Source organism: Acanthochromis polyacanthus, chromosome 23, assembly GCF_021347895.1.
Source record: "Acanthochromis polyacanthus isolate Apoly-LR-REF ecotype Palm Island chromosome 23, KAUST_Apoly_ChrSc, whole genome shotgun sequence".
Lineage (NCBI taxonomy): Eukaryota > Metazoa > Chordata > Actinopteri > Pomacentridae > Acanthochromis > Acanthochromis polyacanthus.
The window spans coordinates 12,480,650-12,503,876 of NC_067135.1; the positions used below are offsets into that span (position 1 = coordinate 12,480,650).

At 39.8% G+C, this 23,227-nt stretch overlaps 2 protein-coding genes across 2 annotated transcripts; both read left to right on the forward strand.

Annotated features, from left to right (window-relative positions):
* The first annotated feature begins 3,521 nt into the window (after positions 1-3,521).
* On the forward strand, positions 3,522-6,988 carry LOC110946458 (H-2 class II histocompatibility antigen, E-S beta chain-like). The gene is made up of 7 exons (XM_051943802.1): positions 3,522-3,825; positions 3,933-4,205; positions 5,105-5,318; positions 5,390-5,457; positions 5,538-5,651; positions 5,848-5,900; positions 6,521-6,988. The coding sequence occupies exons 1-7, from the start codon at positions 3,771-3,773 to the stop codon at positions 6,545-6,547; spliced, it is 804 nt and encodes a 267-aa protein (XP_051799762.1). The 5' UTR covers positions 3,522-3,770; the 3' UTR covers positions 6,548-6,988.
* Positions 6,989-8,646: 1,658 nt separating this feature from the next.
* tfr2 (transferrin receptor 2) lies at positions 8,647-15,506 on the forward strand. Its single transcript, XM_022223123.2, has 18 exons — positions 8,647-8,766; positions 10,371-10,400; positions 10,474-10,684; positions 10,773-10,959; positions 11,425-11,565; positions 12,003-12,111; positions 12,181-12,423; positions 12,511-12,650; positions 12,721-12,896; positions 13,028-13,147; positions 13,232-13,314; positions 13,388-13,451; positions 13,535-13,602; positions 13,685-13,755; positions 13,834-13,918; positions 14,010-14,234; positions 14,318-14,458; positions 14,925-15,506. Exons 2-18 carry the CDS (start codon positions 10,380-10,382, stop codon positions 15,174-15,176), a joined length of 2,337 nt encoding a protein of 778 aa, XP_022078815.2. The 5' UTR covers positions 8,647-8,766; positions 10,371-10,379; the 3' UTR covers positions 15,177-15,506.
* The last annotated feature ends 7,721 nt before the right edge of the window (positions 15,507-23,227 follow it).

The following is a 23,227-nucleotide window of genomic DNA, read 5'->3' on the forward strand; positions in this document are numbered from 1 at the left end:
TTCTGTGTTTGTTTATTTATAAAGATTCCCATTAGCCACTGAAAATCAGTGTCTACTCTTCCTGGGATCTAAACTCATCATTACACAAAGGCAAATACACCAACTCATCCGACAGAACAGGATGCACATACAACACTCATCCGAACAATACAACATAACATTTTCACAAAGACAATAACAAACAACACAATCATAATAACACAATACAATAAAGTACAAACATATATGATAGCTCATCTCTCCCTTCTATGGACAAAAAAAAATAAAAAATCTCTCAGTAATAAATAGACATTCTTCATCAAACATAATAGCTCATTCACATTCTTCCCAACATTATTAGTTTTGCGTAAATATATACTATAAAAATAATCTCATTATTTTACATAAATGAAGTAGAAAAGCCTAAGACAACCTAAGCCATTATGCAGTTAGTTTTGTGTATATATAAACAATCTCAGTCTTTTACAAAAGGTATTTGCATGCCTCTGAACAATCAAAAACTGGTAATGAATTCCATGCCACCATTGCCCTATATCGCACTGTCCTCTGAGACTGATTGGTTCGACAGCGAGGTAACAAAAACCGTCCCACATCTGACTGGCGTGTAGAATATTGATGCACATCACTGAAAAAAGTTAGTTCATTAAACAGTATTTCTGGTGTTTTTGTTATAATATTTCTTATAAATTTAATAAGAGAATAATTAATTCTACTTTTTACATGCATCCAGGCCAAACAGTTATACATGTCATTAATACTTGTTCTAAATGAACAATTCAGGACAAGCCGAGCCGCCTTATTCTGTGCAACCTGTAATTCGTTCAAGTTAGTTTCTGTTGTGGATGACCAAATGAAAGAACAATAGTCTATATGGCACAAAACTATTGATTCAACTAACGTTTTCCTTATACTACGTGGAATACATTTTTTGCAATGGCGCACCATTGCCATACATTTTCCCATTTTATTCAAGATATTTTTAATTTGATTGTTCCATGTAAGCATACAATCAACAGTCAAACCCAACAGCTTGGCCTCAGCCACTTGTTCAATAGTGGTACCTCCAACAGACAAATTTAATACAGGAGAGTCTTTTAAAAGGTAAGATGATCCTATCATTAAAGATTTAGTCTTCTCGGTATTAATGACTAACTTATTTTCATTAATCCAGAGCTCTACTAACTTTAACTCTTTTTTCAAAATTGTATTTAGTTGCACAGAATTATGAGCTGACACATAAATAATTGAATCATCTGCATATAGTACAATAGTGGCATTCTCCAATATAAAAGGCAACTCATTCATAAAAATAGAAAATAACAGTGGCCCAAGACAACTACCTTGCGGCACTCCACAAGAGAGACTTATCTCAGAATAACTGCCATTAAATGCAACCGTAAACTCTCGATTATTCAAATAGCTATTAATCCACTGCAAAGCAGAATTTTGGAACCCATACAAACTTAACTTTTCCAAAAGTAAATTATGATCTAGTAAATCAAACGCTGCGCTAAGATCTAACAATACAGTTCCAACTAATCTTTTGTTTTCAATATCATTTAACCAATCATCAGTCATCTGAGTTAAAGCTGTCGTTGTGGAGTGCCCTTTCTTATATGCATGTTGTGATGGCGAATTCAGCCCATTTTTACAAAAATAAAAATTGATTTGTTCATATACTATTTTTTCCATTACTTTGCTCAAAGCTGGTAGAATACTTATAGGTCTACTATTTTTTGCAGAGAAAGGCTCTTTAGTATTTTTAGGAAGAGGCACAATTTTAGCGACTTTCCACTTAACAGGGCATCTACATTTTTCTAAACTGATGTTGATAATATGACTCACAGGTATAGCAACAATATCAGCCACTAATTTTAATAACCTTATATCAAGTTCATCTATACCTGAGGGTTTTACTTTCATTGATATTAAAACACTCTCTGTAGTAAATACACTCACTTTTTCAAAAACGAATGCACAAGATTTGTTTTCCATAATATTATTCATGATAGTACTACATCCTAAATCAGTCTTTGACTTTGAATTCATGTTATTTCTCAAGGTTTGCACTTTTTTTATAATAATCATCTAAATAATTAGCAATATCAACTGATTTAGTCAAAAACAAATTATCTACTTCCAAAAATGATAATACTGGTTTTGAGTTTCTTTTACTTAATTCATTTAGTGTATTCCATGTTTTACTACTATTTAATTTTACGTCCTTGAATCTATTTTCATAATAAGCCCTCTTCTTTATTCTGTTTAGTTTTGTCACGTAATTCCTTAACTTTTTATATCTGTCCCATAAAACAACATCACCTAATGAAATTGCCTCAGCTTTTAGCACATTTCTCTGCCTGAAATATTCTTTCAATTCATTGTCCACCCATGGAGATGCAATACTCCTCACCGTCATACGTTTTAATGGTGCATGCCTATCAATAATTGGCATGATTAAATTCATAAACAGCTGTGTTCTGTGGTTGTCTGTTCTAATTGTTCTCTCAGCTTTATTGTAAATCAGGGCTTCATGATTGTTGCTGATTTGAATAAAAACTGAATGACTGGTAAATATAACTTCAGAGACAAAGTATGACTTACTTAAATCAAAGAAAGCTGCTCTATACTGAGTCCACTGCCTCCTGAGAGCTTTGAAAGGACAAAATGGTTTCTTCTCACTTCCAGTGACTTTGGTAAGAACAGATCTGTAAAAGAAAGCAGGTCCATAAAGTCCAGCACAGAGTAGAGCAGCAACTCCTCAGGAAGACTTCTTCTGATAGAAGGGATCAGTTTATCTCTGGAGTGAAGATTTTCCATCCAGAGAAAGTTTTTAGTCTGTAGCTGTGATCAGGAGGATGAGACAAAGAACAGCCACATTAAAACACCAGAGCAGGAAAATGAAGCTCACTAATTTAGTGATAAAGAATGTTTAAATCAAGAATGGAGGTTTTAGACTGGTGTCCCCAAAACCCCATTAACAATCTGTAAACTGATGAAGAAACAAGGCTGAGTCAAAAAGCCAACAAATTTAGCTGCATTGCACCAATTCTGTCAAGAAGAAAGACTTGTGGATGGAAACCAAAAGGTGAGTTGATGTGAAAATGGCCAAACAGTATTTAACCAGATATAAGCATTGCTGTATGTATATTTTGATCTGGCAGATTTTGTCGTATTTCCAGAAAACCTGGAATAAATTTATTAAGGAACTGAAATAAATGATTGTTTATATGACAAAGATTCATGTGTTTTCATGATTCTATCAGAGAAAATTAAGAGTTGTAGGAGTCACTGGAAAATCCAGACTGACACGATATACATGATCTCTACAGGTGATCATGACGGCAAGAAGTCGCTAACTACCTCAACGTATAAAACTGTTTCTGACAGTGAAATCTTTGGTATAAATGAGGCGATGTGTTTGTAGTGGAACACATTCACTACAGTTCACTCTGGAAGGACAAGATTTACTGTGAAGAAACGTGTTACAGACAAACAACAGAATGGAACATGTTAAATTAGATTTACTGTAAGGTTCATTTGATTGTCTACAGTTATTATTACTCCGCCAAGGAGGCGGAGCATCTGCAGTTATGTGACAACTGGCATTGGTTTATCTGTCTGTCAGCAACATTACTCAGAGCACCTGAGGCGGAGACTGGTGTTCGTTTTCTGCCTGGTAACAGCTGATGCTGCAGGTCACATGATCCTGTTCTGTTTTAAACAGCTGCTGACAGTCAAACAGAATCAGTGTTAGTTTACACAGGATCATGGCTTCATCCTCTGTCACCTTCTTGCTTCTCTTCATCATTGTCCACTTAGCAGGTAGGACCAATACTCTGATCTGTTTTCTTTATACTTCATCACTGTCCACACAGCAATCACTGATCAATTCTCACTGAGGTTTAATCTCTTTCTGTTTTGTCCCACAGATGGATTTATGCATTATTCTATGAAACATTGTGCATTTAACTCCACTGAGCTGAAGGACATTGAGTATATCCACTCTTTCTATTACAACAAACTGGAATATTTGAGGTTCAGCAGCAGTTTGGGGAAGTTTGTTGGATACACTGAGTTTGGAGTGAAGACTGCAGAACAATGGAACAATGATCCTGCAATGGTAAACAACGAGAGAGCTCAGAAGGAGGTGTACTGTCTCCCAAACACTGAGATATGGTACAGAAATGTTCTGTCTAAATCAGGTGAGTCAGTCTTTGTTTGACACTTTCATCACTTTCACCACAACACTGGTTAAAAACAGTTTATCATCGACTGTTTTATCTAATTAACGGAGTTCAGCTTGACAAAGGATCAGTGTTTCTGCTGCAACTCTAAAACATCTGTCTGTGGTTATTGATCCATTAGTCTCAGTAGAAAATATCAGTAATAAAAATACTGACTGTTACGATTACTGGTGAATTTTTTATGATGGAAAAGTTAAAGTTTCCATCTGCTTCTCCAACCACTGATGATGCAGCAAGTAATAAAACTGCTTCTACTGTTACTAAATTCTTCTCAAGTTCCCTTCAATTCAAGTAAACAAAGAACTTTGGCACAAATTTAGATCTTTCCTGGTTAATAAATGTGAATTTCACTGCCTGCAGGTCATCTGAAAACTCTCAGTATTGTTCACTGTTGATAACAGTTCAGTCAGGCACTGAGAAAGACTTTTTTTTCCCAGTTTTTTATGAGAACTGACAAACACAACCTTTTGGAACATTTTGAATATGATTTGTGTGAATTGGGTGGAAAAAAATCTCAGATTTTGTGGATTTTTTTTGATGGAATCTCTCATAACAGATGGTACATTCAAAGACCATCTGAAAGTTGAAAATCTGATGTTTCTTTCTGTTTGTTCAGTTCTGGCTGATAAATTGAGCTCTTTTGGTGATTTTTATTTTTTTAAAAAGACAAGATGCCTTTCATAAGGTTTTGACTTCAGAGGATTGATGTTGAAGCTGAACTTCCAGAAACTGAAGCTGTTTTACTGAAGTAACTGGATAAACTGGAGATCAGCTTTCTGAAACACACTGAAACAGCTCAGAGCCACCACATTCTGCTACTGTGACTACCAGCATTAACAATAATCTGTGTGTTCCAGTTATGCCCTACGTGGTCCTGCACTCCACGGCGCCTCCTCCTAAACAACATCCAGCCGTGTTGGTCTGCAGTGTCTACGACTTCTACCCCAAACAAATCAAAGTGATCTGGTTCAGAGACGAACAGGAGGTCACCTCAGGAGTCTCCTCTACTGGTGTGATGGAGAACGGTGACTGGTACTACCAGATCCACTCTAGCCTGGTGTACACACCCAGGTAGGTCCAGGTCTAGGTCCAGGTTCAGGTCCAGTTTGATGAATCAGGAATGTTGGTTTGTTTTGCTGCAGGAATGGAGAGAAGATCTCTTGTGTGGTGGAACATGCCAGCCTGAAAGAACCTCTGAGGACCTACTGGGGTAAATACCTGTCTGTCTGTCTGTCTGTCTCTCTGTCTCTCACCTGTCTGTCTCTCACCTGTCTTTCTGTCTGTCCTCAGATCCGTCCATGCCTAAGTCAGATAAAGAAAAGATTGCCATCGGAGCCTCAGCACTGATTCTGGGTCTGGTCTTTGGTCTGGCTGGATTCATCTACTACAGGAACCACACCCCAGGTAAACCAGTTTACACCCATCTAACGTCTGTTCACACCAGTTCAAGTCCATTTTATACCATATTACACCAGTCTAACACCAGGTTACCATGGTCGAAGAGCAGCTCATACCAGTTCACAGCAGTTTATACCAGATTATACCAACAATCACAGTGTCTACCTGTCTGTCTCTCACCTGTCTGTCTCTCTGTCCTCAGATCCGTTTTTGCTTGATTCAAAGAAGTCCAAGAACACCATTAAAGGATCCAAGGTCAGACAATTTTACTCCAGTCAAAACCAGTCTACCCCTGTCTAATAACAGTTCATACAGGACACAGTCTAAACCGGTTCACACCAGTTCAATACCAGTTTATACCAGTCCAACATCAATCTTTGCCACTTTACACCAGTTTACCATCACTCTTTTTTGTCAATTGTTGTTGAAAAAACAAAAAATATTGACCATGACTCAATGTTGAAATGCAAGAAAAGAGGGTGAATACTTTTTATATGCACTGTACACCAGTTTAACACCAGTCTAATAGCTGTTTAACACCAGTCTAACACCAGTTTAGCACCAGTCTACACAAGTTTAAATCCAGTTTAGGCCAGTTTATATCAGTGTTTACAAGAGCCTCAGACTCGTTTGTTCCCCTGAAGTCTGTTATTTTACTGAAATAATAAACTCACTGATGGCTGATAATGTTTGATCCACACCAGTTTAGACAGTTCAAACAAGGTCTAGAACAGGTCACATCAGTGCAACAACAATCCAGACCAGTTCAGATGAGATCAGACCAGTTTACTTAAGTTCAGACCATTACAGATGTTAAAACCAGTGTTACCAGTATTTGTTGTTGACCCTGTCCTTGTCTCTTCTCTGTTTCGTAGGACATATTCTGGATCCTTCCTAACTGAGGAAAGATTCTGGTCCTGATCCTGATTCTGTCTGTCAGATGACAGAAAATATCGTTGCTGCTTAAACCTGCTTTCAAATGATCCTTTCTGGACTGGACTCTCTAAACCTGGTCCAGGACTGAAGTCTGAAGCTCAGCTGGCCTGGACCTGGTCCAGAACCACCACAGTGTGAATCCAGTCCTGCTGGTTGATGCAGGTGTTTCAGTGGAGTACTCTGGTCCAGTCCTGGATCAGGTTTAATGTGGACTCTGATGTAACAGCTGGACCTGGTCTCTGCTGCTTCACTGTGTTGAATGAATCATTTTCAGCCTTTTCTGTCTGCAGAACAACAGCTTTGAAATCACTTGTTAGCAAATGTTTGACTGATTGTAGCTGCAGCTCCACTGATTGACATTTATCCTTTTTAACTGTATGATTTTAATAAACTGTGACACAATCTGACCTGAATGTGTCATTCCTCCTGGTTATTTGTGTTCAGATTACTGTCATCCACACCTATCACCAGTTTGTACCATTTTACACCAGTTTAAATAGTTTGCAACCACTTTACAATCATTTAAACCAGTTTTTACCAGTTTACACTTGTTTATAGCATTTCAAAGACTAGTTGACATCAGTTTAAACTATATCATACAAGTTTAAAACTTAGAAGCATGACAGGTAACAGACGATTTCACACCAGTCGAAACCAGTTAATGTTGGTTTACTCCAATTCAAAACTATTTACAGAGTAGTTTACATTAGTTTAAAACAGTCTATACAAGTTTACACTAGTTAAAACCAGTGTAAAATAGTTTTCAGAGAACTTTACACCAGTTCATATCAGTTCACATTGGATTAACACAGTTTATAGACCGATTTACACCAAATTAAAACTGTTTACACACTATTTTAAACCAGTTTCCACATTTAACAGACCAATGCATGATACTTTTAAGCAGTTTATACCATGTAACTTATGTTTGAAACAGTTTACAGTGTAGCTGAGACTAATTTAAAACCATTTTAAATTGCAGAGTTTGATATTTTCCCGAAAATGTTTCGCTTTAGACATTTTTAAGAGAAATAATCAAAATGAAACATCTTCAACTTGAATTTAATTTCTGACATGAAGCTCCAGACTGAAACCTTTACAAGTGAATAATAGTTAGTAGTGGGTGGATTGTTATTTTGTGAGAATATACCGCATCATATGATGTTTTATCTACTGTTTGATTATGTGAAGACACAGCGAGTCATTTCAGGTGTCATGCTGCCATCTACAGGCTGAACGCTGCAACTGCACAGAGACAGTAACTCCTGCAGCAGCTGATTCTAATTACAGCTGAAAAATTCCTCATAAAACATGACAGAGCCAATAACTTCACCTAAAGGAGGACCAGTACATGTAAAAACAGAACTTACAGCATCTGTCTCTCTACATAACAAAACAAGTCTTCCAACATGAGAATAAAACATTACAATATTATCAGAATTTGTAGGTAATGTCGGCCGATGTTGTGGGAACATTCCCGGGTAACATGGAAGTTTGCTGTGACAGTCCAGGATCAGGTTTAACCTAAATCTGACTTTATTTCATGTTATTTCGGTTCTGTAAATCTGATTTAACATAGTTCAAGCTCAGTTGTCTGGTAACTGATGCTAGCTAACTAACCCTCAGGTCAGGCTAACTGAGTTGTCACTTCACTGGAATTGTTGTAATACTGACCAAAAACCCAGATTTTTACCACCGACTCCCTTCTGCCCTGCCATATGATTTCACTTAATTACACAGTGTCAGTGCAAACACTACAGTTTACAGAAAATCAACAATGCAATTATCTTGACTGCTTGAGCCTGAATGGGATTAGCCTGATTATGTTAACTTCAACTGATCTTTATTGAAGCAGTTCAGTCCTGACAGAATTGTTAGGTTCCTTGAAGTCACGTGTTCGACTTTAATCCCCAGCAAAGAGATGAGCATCAGCAGTGTCATCATTGATCAAATGTTGAAGTGGGATTTCCCGGCTGTAGCTCCTCAGTGTGTGTGTGTGTGTTTACTCAGTCGTTAATAAAGTTAACCAGATCAAACACAGCTGACCTCTGACCTCTCTGAGCAGCCAATCACAGCAGGCCAAGGGAGCGAGCCTCACTGGGCAGGTTGACTTCTTCCTGACGCTTTCACTGATTCACCATCAGGACGAATCTTGGAGTCCAGACTGAAAACCTGATGAGTGAAGGTGAGAAAGTTTCTGGTTTAATCAGACATTAAGAACGTTGGGGATTTCCTGGTATTTCTGGTCAGAGCTGTGGCTGCATTAATCTGCAGGGTTAAAGATCCTCTTGACTTCATGTTATGAAAGCTGATGAAACAGTTGTGGTCTATTGGTGGCTGTTTTCTGCCCGTTACTAGAAACATACAGCTGGTTAAAGTTATCCACAGAAGGACAGACATTTAAACAGGTTAGTTAGCTCCATAACAGGTCAATCCTGATGTGTTCCTGATGTCACAATGGTATTATTAAGTCAAAAGATGCATTTGTTCATTGCCTTGTGAGGATTCTCTGTGCCGTGAATATAATTAACTCAAGAAAAATCAAAGAAGAGGCATTATCAAAACCTTTAGTTTAGTATGAAAAGATCTGAGCTGGTTGTCTCTGCAGAGAAAAATAGCTGAATTCTGAATGTGCACTTAGGTTCCTATAACCAATCCAAGTATTTTTACCTTCTCTGTCAGATAAAAATAACCAGTCCAGATGATTTTACCTTTACCTGCTGTATATCCTACATTCTGACCAATCCAGATGTTTTTACCTGCTGTGTGTCCTACATTATCACCATTCCAGATGTTTTTACCTTCTTTGTCCCATGATATAACCAATCCAGATGTTTTCACCTGCTGTGTCCGACTTTGTGATGTTTTGCCTGCCGTGCATCCTACATCCAGATGTTCTTACCTGCTTTGTGTCCTACATTATGACCAATCCAGATGTTTTTACTTGTTCTTTGTTGTATATTATAACAAATCCAGATGTTTTCACCTGCTCTGCGTCCTACATTATAACAATCCAGATGTTTTCACCTGCTCTGTGTCCAACATTGTGAAAAATCCAGATGTTTTTGCCTGCCCTGTATCCTACATCCAGATGTTTTTGCCTGCCCTGTATCCTACATCCAGATGTTTTTTTATCTGCACTGTGTCCTACATTATAATCCTACCAACTCTCTGTACAGCTGCTCCTACTATTAATCCTGTTTGTATCACCTAGAAAAAGGCTAAGTAAAAGCCAACGTTTGGTTTCTGCATCTACAGAAATAGCTAAGTCCAAGCAGCATACCTGTATGTCAAGTCTAATGACAGATTTTTCTCTTTAACCTGCTTGATCCCTATGGTAACTGATGCTGCAGAGCTAGATAGACATGGTAACCTGCTACAGAGGAGATTCTGTTTAAAGTTAGGATTTGAATTAGTTGTAAGAACTCTCTCCCAGTCACCAGTTCTTCTTCCAACCACATTCCCTGTGATGCTTTTTACCTTTGATTGATTCTTGATGAATTATGTCGGACTGATGCTTGTTGCTAGCTTCAATTGCAACTGCTCCTGCTTCCAGCTCTGCCATGAAGAACTTATACAGCCTTTATTAAGGTGTTTGTGCATTCTGTTGTGTGAGGTCAGGTGACCTTCAATGGACAGATTTAATTGGTTCTCTGAATGTCGTCTCAGGTGTGAAGAAGCAGACACTCAGTCAGCTTTTTTTCTGTAAGATCTCGCAGGTAAATTCAGAAAAAACCTGAGTGTTGGTTGTTTCTGTTGTTAAGGTTATAATTCTCTTCTTGTCTGCAGAACGACGACATGACCACTCATTTGACGCAGGTGAGGCAAAGGTCAAATCAAGCCCCGCCTCCTCCGATCTGTCACCATGGTTACCGTCTCTCTCCCTCCATAGTGTTCCTCGGCAACTCTCCGCCACTCGCTGTCCGATGATGATGAGATGGACGGAGCTCAGGGGGTGGAGCTGCGGCTTGTGACAACAGAAGAGGATGAAACAGAGGCAGGGCCTATTAGTGATGTCACAGCATTGGTGCTGAGGCATCGCCATGGTTACCGCAGAGCCGGCATGCTGCTGTGTGCATGTGGAGTCATCGTGTTCACCGCTGGTAATCATCACCTGATTGTTTGGATCGAGCCGATTGATCTTGTGACTGAAGTAAACGTGACCTCCCTCTCTCTCTCTCTTTCCATTAGCGTTCCTATTGGCCTATGGTGTGCTGAGTGGGCGGTACCACTGCTCCCAGTCGGGGGACCAGGAGGAGGAGCAGCAGCGGGGTGGGGCTACTTCACCTGCAGGAGGAGGGCCGGGGCTTTACTTGGGAGAGCTGAGGGTGATGATGAGGAAGCTCCTGCAGGATGAAGACATCCACAACACAGTCAGGTACTTTATACATAATCTCAGCTGGAGGGGAGAGTAACTGAGAATTTTTACACAAATAGAAGATACTTGCAACACGCCAGGGAAAAATACTGTCCTTTTACTGTTCAGCTAAAGCTACCTCGGGGGCAAACCCCTGAAGAGGACCTTCAGGTAGATGTGAGGGGTCAAAGAAAAAAAATGCTAATGCGGTTTTGACAATCATGTATATTTGGTGGGGTAACTGTGAAGAACAGATTTAATCTTTAATTTAAAAAAATCTCACCATGTGTTTTCATATAGAGTCTCACAAAATGTAAAAATATTCATCTGGAAGTCAACCAGTAAATAAAGTATGTTTAGGTAAATCCATCTGAGTCTTATCATATCAGAAGACTTCAGGTGTTCACAAAAGCTATTAAAGTGAAGCTGTGACCCAGAGGGATGTGACTGGTGGACTCAGGTGCACAGATGTGTGTGTTTTTTCAGTCGGGTGAGCAGAGCTCCTCATCCTCCGGGTTCTTCAGAGGGAACCGCTCTGGCCTCAGAGATCCTCCGTCGCTTCCGGCAGCTGCAGATGGACCACACCTGGACCGAGTCTCTGTACGCCACGCTGCAGTTCCCTGACAGGTAGGAGTCTGCCAGCTACACCTTCCACTGCCTTATCCTGACAGGCACTGAACAGGGCACACTGTCCCCTAAATCTAAATTGTCAGAATTTGTTTCATTGGAAGCAGTTCACTCTATCTTAAGAAATTGGCAACGGAAATATTTCAACTAGTGCCTGTGCTCTTAAATAGTTTCTGTTAAAAAAATGAAAAAAAACAAAACTCCTGTTCTTTATGTATCTAATTGCTTGCATTTAATATTTTAGTGTTTGTTGTTACTGTTATCTGTCTGTTTTTGTTTACTCTGACATTTGCTAAGCCTCTCTTGCCCAGGTCACCCTTGTGAAAGAGGTCTTGATCTCAATGGGTCTTTTATCTGATTAAATAAAAGTTACATTATAATAAAAATACCCTGAGCTGCCTTAAAATATCAGGTTCAGGCTGTTTGTTTGTTTACAGGGCTCAGAGGAGCTCTCTGCGGCTCGTGGACTCTGCAGGTGGGATCTTGGAGCAGATTTCTCTGAACCTGTCAGACTTCTGTCCGTACAGTGCCACAGGAACTACCACGGTGAGGCAGTGAGGTAGATAATGTTGGTCACCATGGTGACAGTTTTAATCTTTGGTATTCTGTCTCCAGGGGGGTGTGGTCTATGCCAACTATGGCCGTCCAGCGGACTTCAACTGGCTCAAGAGTGCAGGCGTGTCCGTGGCCGGCTGTGTGGTGGTGATGCGTGTCGGGGGCGGGGTCAGTTTTGCCGAGAAGGTCTGGTTAGCTGAGAGGAACGGAGCGGGAGGAGTGTTGATCTACCCCGACCCTGCTGACCTGCCACAGGACCCCCGCCGCCTTGGACTGAACACACACACTGCCGTGTCTGAACATGTAACACACACCCTAGTAAAGACACAACAGCACTGCACACTGTGCCTCTGACCAATCACCATCCTCCTCTGTGTCATCTAAACACAGGTACACCTGGGGTCAGGTGACCCCTTCACCCCCGGCTTTCCCTCCTTCAATCACACTCAGTTCCCGCCCATCCAGTCCTCCGGCCTGCCGTTCATCCCGGCCCTGCCAATCACTGCCACCGTTGCTGCCCAACTACTCAGGTGAGCTCCACCTCTTTAGACTACCTGTTCAGGTGTGACTGTGACCTCATAGCATTGTTCTTTGTCTCAGCCAGCTGTCAGGTGCATCCTGTCCGCCGTCATGGCGAGGTCGGCTGCCGTACGTCCGCTGCGTGGTTGGGCCAGACTTGAGTGCTGGACGCAGAGTCCAGCTGTCAGTCCACAATAAGATGGCGCCAATTCTGCTGAACAACATCTTCTCATCTCTGGAGGGCCGAGTCGAACCAGGTACACTCAGGTAGAGAGACAGGTACACTCAGGTAGAGAGCTAGGTCTAACCTGATGGGCAGAGAGGCAGATGTCTTCAGGTAGAGAGACAGGTGAGTGTCTCTGTGGTCACCCCAGTGTCTCCCTGTCAGACCAGTACATCATACTGGGAGCTCAGAGGGACTCACTGGGTCCAGGAGCAGTGAAGTCTGGAGTTGGAACAGCGATCCTGCTGGAGTTGGCTCGGACCTTCTCTGTCATGGTGAAGAAAGGTACGACTCACCTGGACACTAGTGTGCTGATGTTCTACAACTTCAGGTGAGGTTCCTGTTGTGGAATATGAGGTTGTTTTGCAGGTTTCAGTCCCAGACGCAGTTTGCTCTTTGTCAGCTGGGATGCCGGAGAGTTTGGGAACGTCGGCGCGACTGAATGGCTCGAGGTTCGACTGCAGAGAAACATTTACGTTAAATTCCTGCAAAGGGCCTCCATCGACCCCTGATCTCTGTTTGCAGGGTTACCTGTCCATGCTCCACCTGAAGGCTGTGGCCTACTTCAGCCTGGACCAGGCCATCATGGGTAACACTGAACTCTCAGTCAATCAGAGGAGGTGTTTGTCCTGCAGACAGAGGTGAACTAGTTAACCGTCCATCTGTCCATAGGTGACGATGTGCTGTCGGCCTACACCAGTCCTCTGCTGGTCGACCTGCTGGAGGCTGCCATCAGACAGGTGATCAGGTCTCTAATAACCTTGATGTTCTCTTCATATAGGTCTATTAAAACCTGTCTGAGCAGGACTGTGTGTGTTCCAGGTGGAACATCCTAAACATGCTGGTCAAACCATCTACAGTCAGGCTGAGCGAGAAGGAGGCAGCTGGAGGATGTAAGGGAACATACAAGTCATGAGAACAAGGGTTTCTTATGCTGTCATGCTAACAGATGTGCTGCTGTCTGTCCTCAGTGTGAAGCCTCTGTATCTGAACAGTGGAGCCTACAGTTTCACAGCCTTCGCAGGAGTCCCAGCCATGGAGCTCAGATTCACCAAGGTACAGGTCACCAACAACACGCCAAACACATGTGATATGTCCCTGGTGCTCAGGTGTGCAGGATGACATCATCACGTGTCCGTGTGTTCAGGAGCGAGCGTATCCGTTTGTCAACACGCCGTTGGACAGCGCGTCCCGTCTGCAGGAGGTGCTGGGGGGTCGTCTGGGGGTGACGGGGCGGAGCGTGGGGGAGCTGGTGGGGGAGATGGTGCTGCGATTGGCCCATGACCACATCCTGCCGCTACGCATCACTTCGTACGCCCAGACGGTGCTGCAGTTCAGCGCTCAGCTCAACAGACACTCCGCTGAGCTACAGGTAGCCCACCTGTACAACCCACTGGGTTCAGGTGTTCGGTTGCCGGGACGACGTCCTCATGTGTCACTGTCTCCATGTCTCAGTCCAGAGGTTTGTCCCCTCAGTGGGTCTTCAGCGCCAGAGGAGACTACAGCCGAGCTGCAGAGACGCTGCAGAGAGCCATCGACTACAGCGACCTGCACGACCCGACCACCGCACGCTTCTACAACACACGCATCATGAAGGTACCAGTACTGCAACCATTATATGATTCTACAACACCCACATCATGAAAGTCCCAGTACTGCAAATGCTGTATCATGAATGTACCAGTACAGCAAACGGTACATGCTCCTACAAAACCTGTATCATGTAAGTACCAGGATTGCAAACACTGCATCATATCAGTAGAAGTGGCACAAATGCTACACTGTGAAGTTACACTGTTTTATGAAGGTAAGAGTATTGCCCAACGCTAGATGCTATGACAACACCTACAAAAAATAATGTAAACCCAGCATCATGAAGGTACAAGTACTGCAGGCAGTGCATCATTAAGGAACAACTATAGCAAACACTGCACACGTCTACATAACCGCCATCATGAAGGTACTAGCACAACAAAAAATACTTAGTTTTCCGACACATGAATCATGAAAGCACGAGCACTACAAGCAGTACTGCATCTGTCCCTCGTTACTCGTCCTCCAGGTGGAGTACTACTTCTTGTCTCAGTATGTGTCGGCGGTGGAGACACCGTTCCGTCACGTGATCCACGGCCGCGGCAACCACACTCTGAGCGCGCTCACTGAGCACCTGGGCCTGCTGACCTCCAACCCCGAGTGCTTCGACGAGCGACGCTTCAGGAGGCAGCTGGCTTTGTTCACCTGGACACTGCAGGGCGCCGCCAACGCCCTGAACGGAGACGTGTGGAGAGTACACAACACACACAGCCACTACTGACACACAACACACCTTGATGTGCAGAAACAACGAATCTATTAAAATGTGACAGTTCTTATCAGCAATTTTGTAAAAACATGTTTCATTAAAAGCATCTTTAGGTTGTTTTGTTTCCTCTTTGACCTGCTTTTTTTTTATTTTCATGTAACTTTATTGAAACTTGGACCACCATAATAAACAAGTAAAACCATTAAAAGGCAATATGAATTCATGCATTTAAGATTGAAAACCAAATGAAGCAACTAAAAGAAGAGTCACTGGAAGTAACATTAGATGAAATTAGGCCTGAACTGCACTAAATAAGGGTTGAATAAAAGAAAGTCACAAAAACATCCTGATTTATTAAAATGTTAACACACACATACATCAGTCTGAATGTGTTTTTTCACAAATGTAATCATGACAGATATAAAATACAGATATTTCAACAATCCTCACATCCCACTAACAAGAGGTTTTGCTTGTAATACATCAGCTGAATGCTATTATGCAGTAAATTAGGACTATTTATATCATCTCCACTGTATTCTATGACAACATTGCTAACATGATATTAATGCCAATAAAGAATATTGAAGTGAATACCGTAATCTGTGTTAATGTGAATTTATTCGACCGCACTTAACACTTTAAAAATCAAACAAATAAAGTCCTCATCAATATCTAAAGTAAAAGTCTAAAACCAATCGGCTGTTAGGTCACAGCTGAGAGTTTCCCTTCCTGTATTTCTTCTTTCAAATCAGGTTTTTACTGTTTTCACTTTTTAACAGACATTTAACATTTTGTTAAATTGTAGCTAACATGTAGCAAAATCTCACAGAAAAGTTTTAATTGATGTAAATGGCAACACATCGTTTTACAATGTTCGACTGTATTTTAATAAATATTATGACTTTAACAGCTATTTGCCGTTATTTTAAAGACAAATGAATGGTAAATTTTTTAAATTATTTTATTTAGATTTTCTCTGTTTTGCCAAATTATAAATAATATCTAAAAATAAATAAATATATGTCTGCACACTGACTGAAAAAATGTAAATGACCTAAAAGTCTCATTATTTTACAGGTGTTTTGCTCTTTACCTTCATTATTTTTGAATGTTGCAGCATTCATGTTTTTGAGGAACAAAAGTAGCTATTCTTTAATGTACTTAATGTTTTTTTAGTGGAATATTATAGAATCATTTTTTTCCAGCGCTTTTGCCACCAGATTTTTAATATTTATTAGTTTATTTTTTACACATTTAATTATTACCAATATATGTACTTTTTGTTTGCCATTATTTATTGATTGCTGCTTACATTTTCTTATTGATTTATTTATATTTATTTTAGTATTGTTTACATACATATTTTTGTACTTTATTGTTTGCATATTTATTTGTCTGTTGTTTTTAATTACTTCATTTTTTATTTGCCCTTTGTTTTTCATTTACTCTTATTTATTTATATATTGTTTACTTACATACTTGTTTATTGTAATGTATTTATTGTTTACATATATTTACTTGTTATTATTTATTTACATTTTTCTTTCATTTATTGTTATTTTATATATTGTTTGCTTATATATTTATTTGTGATTATTTACTTAAATATTTTTTTATATCTATGTATTTATTGTTCACGTTTACTTATGATTATAGGCCAAACACATCTTTTAATTAATTTGACTCAGTGATAACTTGAAAATGGTGCAAGTATAAGGTTAAAATGTGAGACTAGTTTGTCCAGAACCTTAAGAACAACACATTTCATTGAGTGGATGACCTTGTAACCTTGAAATACGAGAATCATATGTGTGGAAATATCAATGGGCGTTCTATTCTGATTTCCTCTTTTCGTCAAGGATTCCCTGCCTACTTAAGAAGATCGAAAGCGAAAGTTTCCCAAACTGCGGTAGCAATCGGCCGCATTTAATCTGCTCTGATCTGCTCTGATCTGTTTTAATTTTTTTCCTGGTAATCGATCAAGTCTGTGGAGGAATTAGCGATAATGAAGCTCCTGTTTCGGCTGTTGCTCCTCTCCGCCTGCTGCCGGCTGTCTGGGTTGGTCTCAGGTAGGCCGATAGTAAATCTACTATTAACATAACTTTCTTATTCAGTTGTTTCCGTGTTAGAATCCCCGTTGAAAGATTAAATCAGTTTCTTTTTTTCCTTCTTTTTTTCGCACACGAAGTTAATTTTATGATTTCAGCACTGATAGTTCTATCCAAAATTACAGACGAGTTCTAGTAACTTCTTACAGACAGTCTGGTTAGCATCGTTACCTCGCAGCGAGAAGATCTCCGGTTCAAATCCCGGTCCGTGCCTGGGATCTTTCTGCATGGAGTTTTAATGTTCTCCCTGTGCATGTGTGGGTTCTCTCCGGCTTCTCCAGCTTCCTCACACAGCCCAAGAACATAATGAGGTTAATTAGTACCTCTAAATTGTCTGCAGGTGTGAATGTGATGTTCAAAGAACGTTGAAACAAAGTGTTTATTTCCAGTAATGTTCCCATAAAGTTCACCTCATGTTTTAATGCCAAGTTGAACACATTATTCCATGTTAACAAAGGAGGAACACTCTCAAAAAAAAATGTTTAAAAAAAACATAAAACATAAAATTAAAATATGTCCACATATTTTCCAGGCCTCAGGAGACAGAATGTTTCATACAGAACGTTTTACAACGTTCCTGTCATGTGATATATTTAATTGGAATATTTTGCCCTTTTATTGGTTGAGGATCTTTCCAAAAATTATAACAAAGGAGGAATGTTTTCATACCAATGTTTAGAAAATGTTTACCAGAAGTCATCGATATGATAGAATAACAAAGGTGGAACGTTCTGTGTGCAGTGTCTCAGGATGTTTTTATTGAGGAACACAACATGCCCGTCAGGTGTTATCAAGGCCTTATATGATTCTTTTTACAGCGTTCCTGTATTTAACACAAATTACAACATTCTGGCTGCAATGTTCTGAGGATGTTTTGGGAATATTTTTGAGGCAACACATTGTAGAATCTGTCAAATATTTTCACAATTTCAAAGTTACATGATAACAAAGACAGAAAGTTCTCAGTGCAGCATTAATGCCTGAGTGAATATCCATCCATCCATCCTCTATACACCGCTTTATCTTCGTTAGGGTCGCTGGAGCCTATCCCAGCTGACTCGGGCAAAGGCAGGGGACACCCTGGACAGGTCGCCAGTCTGTCGCAGGGCTACATATACAGACAAACGATCACACTTGCATTCACACCTACGGGCAATTTTAGAATACTCAATTAACCTCAGCATATTTGGACTGTGGGAGGAAGCCAGAGTGCCCGGAGAAAACCCACGCATGCTCAGGGAGAACATGCAAACTCCCAGGCTCACCCTGGGATTTGAACCAGAGATCTTCTTGCTGCAAGGCGAAAGTGCTAACCACTACGCCACTGAGCAGCCCCCAAGTGAATATAAAACACAAAAAATATACTTTATTGAATGGAAAAACAACCTTTAATATGATGGTAAAGATAATGCAGCTTAAAAAAACACAACAGGCTGTTTTATTATGAGGAGGGGAGGAAAGGGGATTATCAGGAAAACCGATGCAACAGGGAAACGTCCCCGCCACACACAGCAGAGACAATATCACAGTACATCACACGCTACATTTAGTCACAAATTCTTCCCAGCCCTACATGGTAATGTCGATAACACTTCACTTGTGGTTGTTGATATAAAGCACTCTAGGAAAATCAACAGAGGTTCGCCAGCTACAACAGTATAGTTTGGTTTCTAAATTAAAATCAAAGCTACAGGTCGGTGTTTATGTTAGGCTGCTTTAACTTGTGAAACTTAAAGATTTCTATACAAAAAGAAAAAAGCATTCCAAGTTCTGGATGTTATATATATTTGTAACATGTATTTATGTAACACAAATTATCTCCTCCATGTACATTTTATCATACAACTGCTCAGGAAACACGCTAGCTCAGCATCACAATCTGAAAAGGCTTTTCTTGGCGTGAGGATTTAATGCAACATGCAGCATGCAGCAATGCAGCATCATGCATTCTTCACTTGATGCAGGCATCACTAAGGTACAGTCTAACTAAAAAAAACAGATTTTCCTGAACCAGAAGTACTGCAGTTTGATAAATGATCACCAGTGATGGAGAGACTTTTTTTTTGCTTCTCCTCCAGTTAGAACAGTCATTTACCACATTAATGTCTAGACTGCATTTCTGATTCATTTCATGTTATCTTCATTGAAAAACATGCTTTTCATTCAAAATTAAGGACATTTCTAAGTGACCCCAAACTTTTAAATGGCAATGTATATCTACTAAAGCTATACCGGGCTTTGCAAAAGTCCTGTTACACTTGTTGAGACATTTACGAAAATGAACACAAAGATTTTTTGGTGCAATAACATAAAACTTTTGGGTGGCCACATTTCTGATTAATATTATCATTAACACATATATTGAAATATTTGGAAAATGAAAAATTATCTTATTGCACCAAAAAATCTTTGTGTTCATTTTGCTTGCATTTTGCAAGTGTAACAGAACTTTTGCAAAGCCCGGTATAATATCTATCTATACAGATATGGATACATAGCTCCTGTTAAGATTTCAGTCTGTAGTTCACATTTCACCGACTTTTGAGGCCTTTAAACACCAGAAGAATTTGATCTTTATTTATTGAATTCCAGTTTTTTTTTCCCTTTGACATGGCAAAAGGTTATATTTATATAGCGCTTTTATCCAAAGCACTTTACATGATGATATGTCACATTTACCCATTCACACACTGATGGTGGGAGCTGGCATGCAAGGTGCTAACCACAACACATCAGGAGCAATTAGGAGTTAGGTGTATTGCTCAGGGACGCCTTGACATGAGCTCGACGGGCCGAGGATCGAACCGGCAACCTTCCAGTTACAAGACGGCCACTCTACCCACTGAGCCATGCCACCCCCATGGCTCATTTGTAGAAACACAAAAACTGGTGTACACATAGTGCAGTAATTAAACATTTGTTCTGTGCAGGAAACATTCAGTCATTTTGCTGGAAACTATTCTGTCTGTCCTCACCAAATTTCATGGATGTAAGAGTAATTTTTCTGGAGATGCTGAACCCTGAAATGGCTTCTTGAGTAGTTTTTAAGTGTGAAATAGAAAAATTCTAGACACAAAAGTCTAATAACAAAAGAAACTCTCAAAATTCAGTCAAAATGTTTAACAGGAGTCCATTTTGGGTCTACAAATACGTCAACTCTGAACAAAATAGGAGATGTTGGAACAACGCTAAAGTGACAGCTACCGAGTCTTGTTGCATCAGTAAACCTAACACAGTGTTTGTTTCCACAGAAGAGCCTGAAGTCATTGGGTCACATGTCCCAATTCAAGCAGCCGTTGGTGAGGATGTCATCCTGCCGTGTCACCTGGAGCCACCGTTTGACGTCCACAATCTAACAGTGGAGTGGAGACACAATAAAACTACTGTCCACATGTACCGTAGCCTGGCGGATGATCCAGACTCTCAGGACGAGAGCTTCAGAAACAGAACACGTCTCTTCCATGATGAAATGGTCAAAGGGAATATCTCTCTCAAACTCTCCAATGTAACCGAACAGGATAAAGGAATCTACATCTGTTTTGTCCCCAATCTGCACAGTCAGGTCAAAAAGGGGAATATCAGCCTAGAAGTTGGTGAGTGCAGCTGAAGAAATGCAGATTAAAGTGGAATATGAGAAAACATTTTGATATTTATGCCATGTAATGATTTAAACACAATTTAAAACCATTTTTCCACAGTGCAAAAGAGAGAAGAGGGGGAAATAAAAGGTGATCCCAGTAAGTAAATATATTTAGATTGATTTCTTAGTTGTCATTAGCAAAGCTTTCTTCAAATCATAATGTTATCTCATACGTCAATACATCATTTTATTTTCATAGCTTCAGGACCGGGTACAACTACACATAGTAAGTCCAACACAGTCTTTACTGTACTCAGTGATTTACACTTACAGTTTCTCACAGGACAAATGAAACAGATGTTATCATCATTATTTGTTATATTAGCAAATGAAGGACCGAGTTTAACTCGCCTGAGCAGAAATCAAATCAGATTAGTGTCAATATAATCAAACAAAACTGAAAATTTGTGAGAGGGAAAATAAAACTCAATGACACAGAATAAAAAAATCACCCTAAAACTTAACTTGTAATGGAATTATTTGGTCTTCACTTTTTTGCTGATATATATTTGATTATTTTGGCACAAATCTATTTCCAAAGAGTGGACAGATGAATGCTAACCAGTGAAAAACAAATCCTGACATCTTTTTTATGTTCTTACAGAGAATCTCTCCCCTGCTGAGATCACTGGCATCATCCTTGGTGTGATTGCCTTTGCCATTGGCATTGGCATTGTCATTGTCATCAACTGTAAGTCCCAGATTTCTCTTCTCTTCATTTTCACTGCTTCCCAGGATGCATTTCTTTTTTAGTTTGCAGACATGGTGGAAACTCAGTGTTTGTTTTTGTTAAGTTTGGTTGTTTCTTTTCACAAAATTTAAAGCTGTAAGAGGAGCCGCCTGTATTGTTCTGGCGTCTCTGAGTTAAGTTAAAATGAAGAAGAAACTTTTACTTCTAAAAGATGTAAAAGGAAATCAAGTGTGTCTGTAAATACTTATGTGTTCTACTTGTATGAGCTTTATCCAGGACAAACACTTTTACTTGTACTGAGATAAAATAATCACGTATGTATTTTCATGTTTTATTCAAACTTTTTCACGCGTCTCCTTGACTAACTCATTTCTTCTTTTTAACAAAATGAAGCTGCAACTTAATCAGAACTGTCATGTTTAACTATGTCACAACTGAAAACACTGAGAGCCACTGACAAATAACCTGTTTTGCGTTGTTTAGGTCGACGTGAGCAACGACAAAGGAATCTTGATGCAGCCAGGCCTGAGGAACTTGAAAATCTTTAGAACGAAACAACCAGTGTGTGAACATCTCTCTGGGTTTCATGATGCAGCTACCAAATGAAAAAGCATTTATTTTAGTGTAGTAATGTTTTTAAAACAAAAATCAGGTGCATCGACATTCTGTTCAAAACTGAAACCTTTGATATGTGAATGAAGATTTATTATTTTTGAGTGAAATGTGTAAAAGCAGCTCAGAAACTCTTGGGATCAAGCAAAAAATGAGCATAAAAATATGTTTTAAATCTATGGGATATAGGATAGGATGTATACCTCATCAGTTTCACAATAACCATGCAGCATAAGATTGTATAATGACATTATTTAAAACATCAAGTACTAAAATTAGGGCTAGGACTTTAATGCCTTAATTTCAATTAATTAACCAGAGCTAACGTTAGCTACGACAGTCCTGGTACCGGCTAACGGTGCAGCCAGCCCATAACAGTCCACTTTTCAAGACACTGAATGGGATTGAGTTTACAAAAAGTCTCAAAATGTTGTCTATAAAGCTATTATTGCACTTTGAGTTTGCAGTAATCTGTGAATGCAGCAGACTGATGAAAAATGCACAGATAAATATAAATGAAACACAAACATTTTTGTTGTTTAAGGTCACATATATTTCTCTTGGTCCAAAAAATAACACATCTAATTGCACATTTCTCAATTCCCTAATTTCTTGCCCACCAGTAAAGCTTATGAACATTCCAGCCCAGTAGGTGGCGCTAATGAACCTAAAGTCTGTTTACCAGCCACAAAGAAGATGCAGAGGATGACTGATGTCAGCTGACAAGATGATGACAGCTCACAAGAAAGTTTGGTGAACAGTGATGGAAGATGAGACAGTATTAAGCTTGTTAGGTGGAAAGTTTCTTTTAAAAATCTTCCTGATGGCAGCTTGGATAAAAGTGTGGTTGCGTGCAAATCGTCCAACAAAGAGTTTTCTGATCACCACAGCATTTCAATGCAAAACATGTTGCTGCTAGCACCAGACCTAACATTTACTATGGCAGTCCTGTTACAGGCAAACAGGATAACCATCCCATAATAGACCACTTTTCAAGACACTGAAAGGA

Bases quoted from the DNA above. Each gene is read 5' to 3' on its own strand.
- LOC110946458 (XM_051943802.1), top strand. From the start codon at position 3,771: ATGGCTTCATCCTCTGTCACCTTCTTGCTTCTCTTCATCATTGTCCAC. The intron at 3,826-3,932 runs GTAGGACCAATA...TTTGTCCCACAG, and splicing joins CATCATTGTCCACTTAGCAG to ATGGATTTATGCATTATTCT. The intron at 5,458-5,537 runs GTAAATACCTGT...GTCTGTCCTCAG, and splicing joins ACCTCTGAGGACCTACTGGG to ATCCGTCCATGCCTAAGTCA.
- tfr2 (XM_022223123.2), top strand. From the start codon at position 10,380: ATGACCACTCATTTGACGCAG. The intron at 13,148-13,231 runs GTACGACTCACC...GTTGTTTTGCAG, and splicing joins CTCTGTCATGGTGAAGAAAG to GTTTCAGTCCCAGACGCAGT. The intron at 14,235-14,317 runs GTAGCCCACCTG...TCCATGTCTCAG, and splicing joins GACACTCCGCTGAGCTACAG to TCCAGAGGTTTGTCCCCTCA.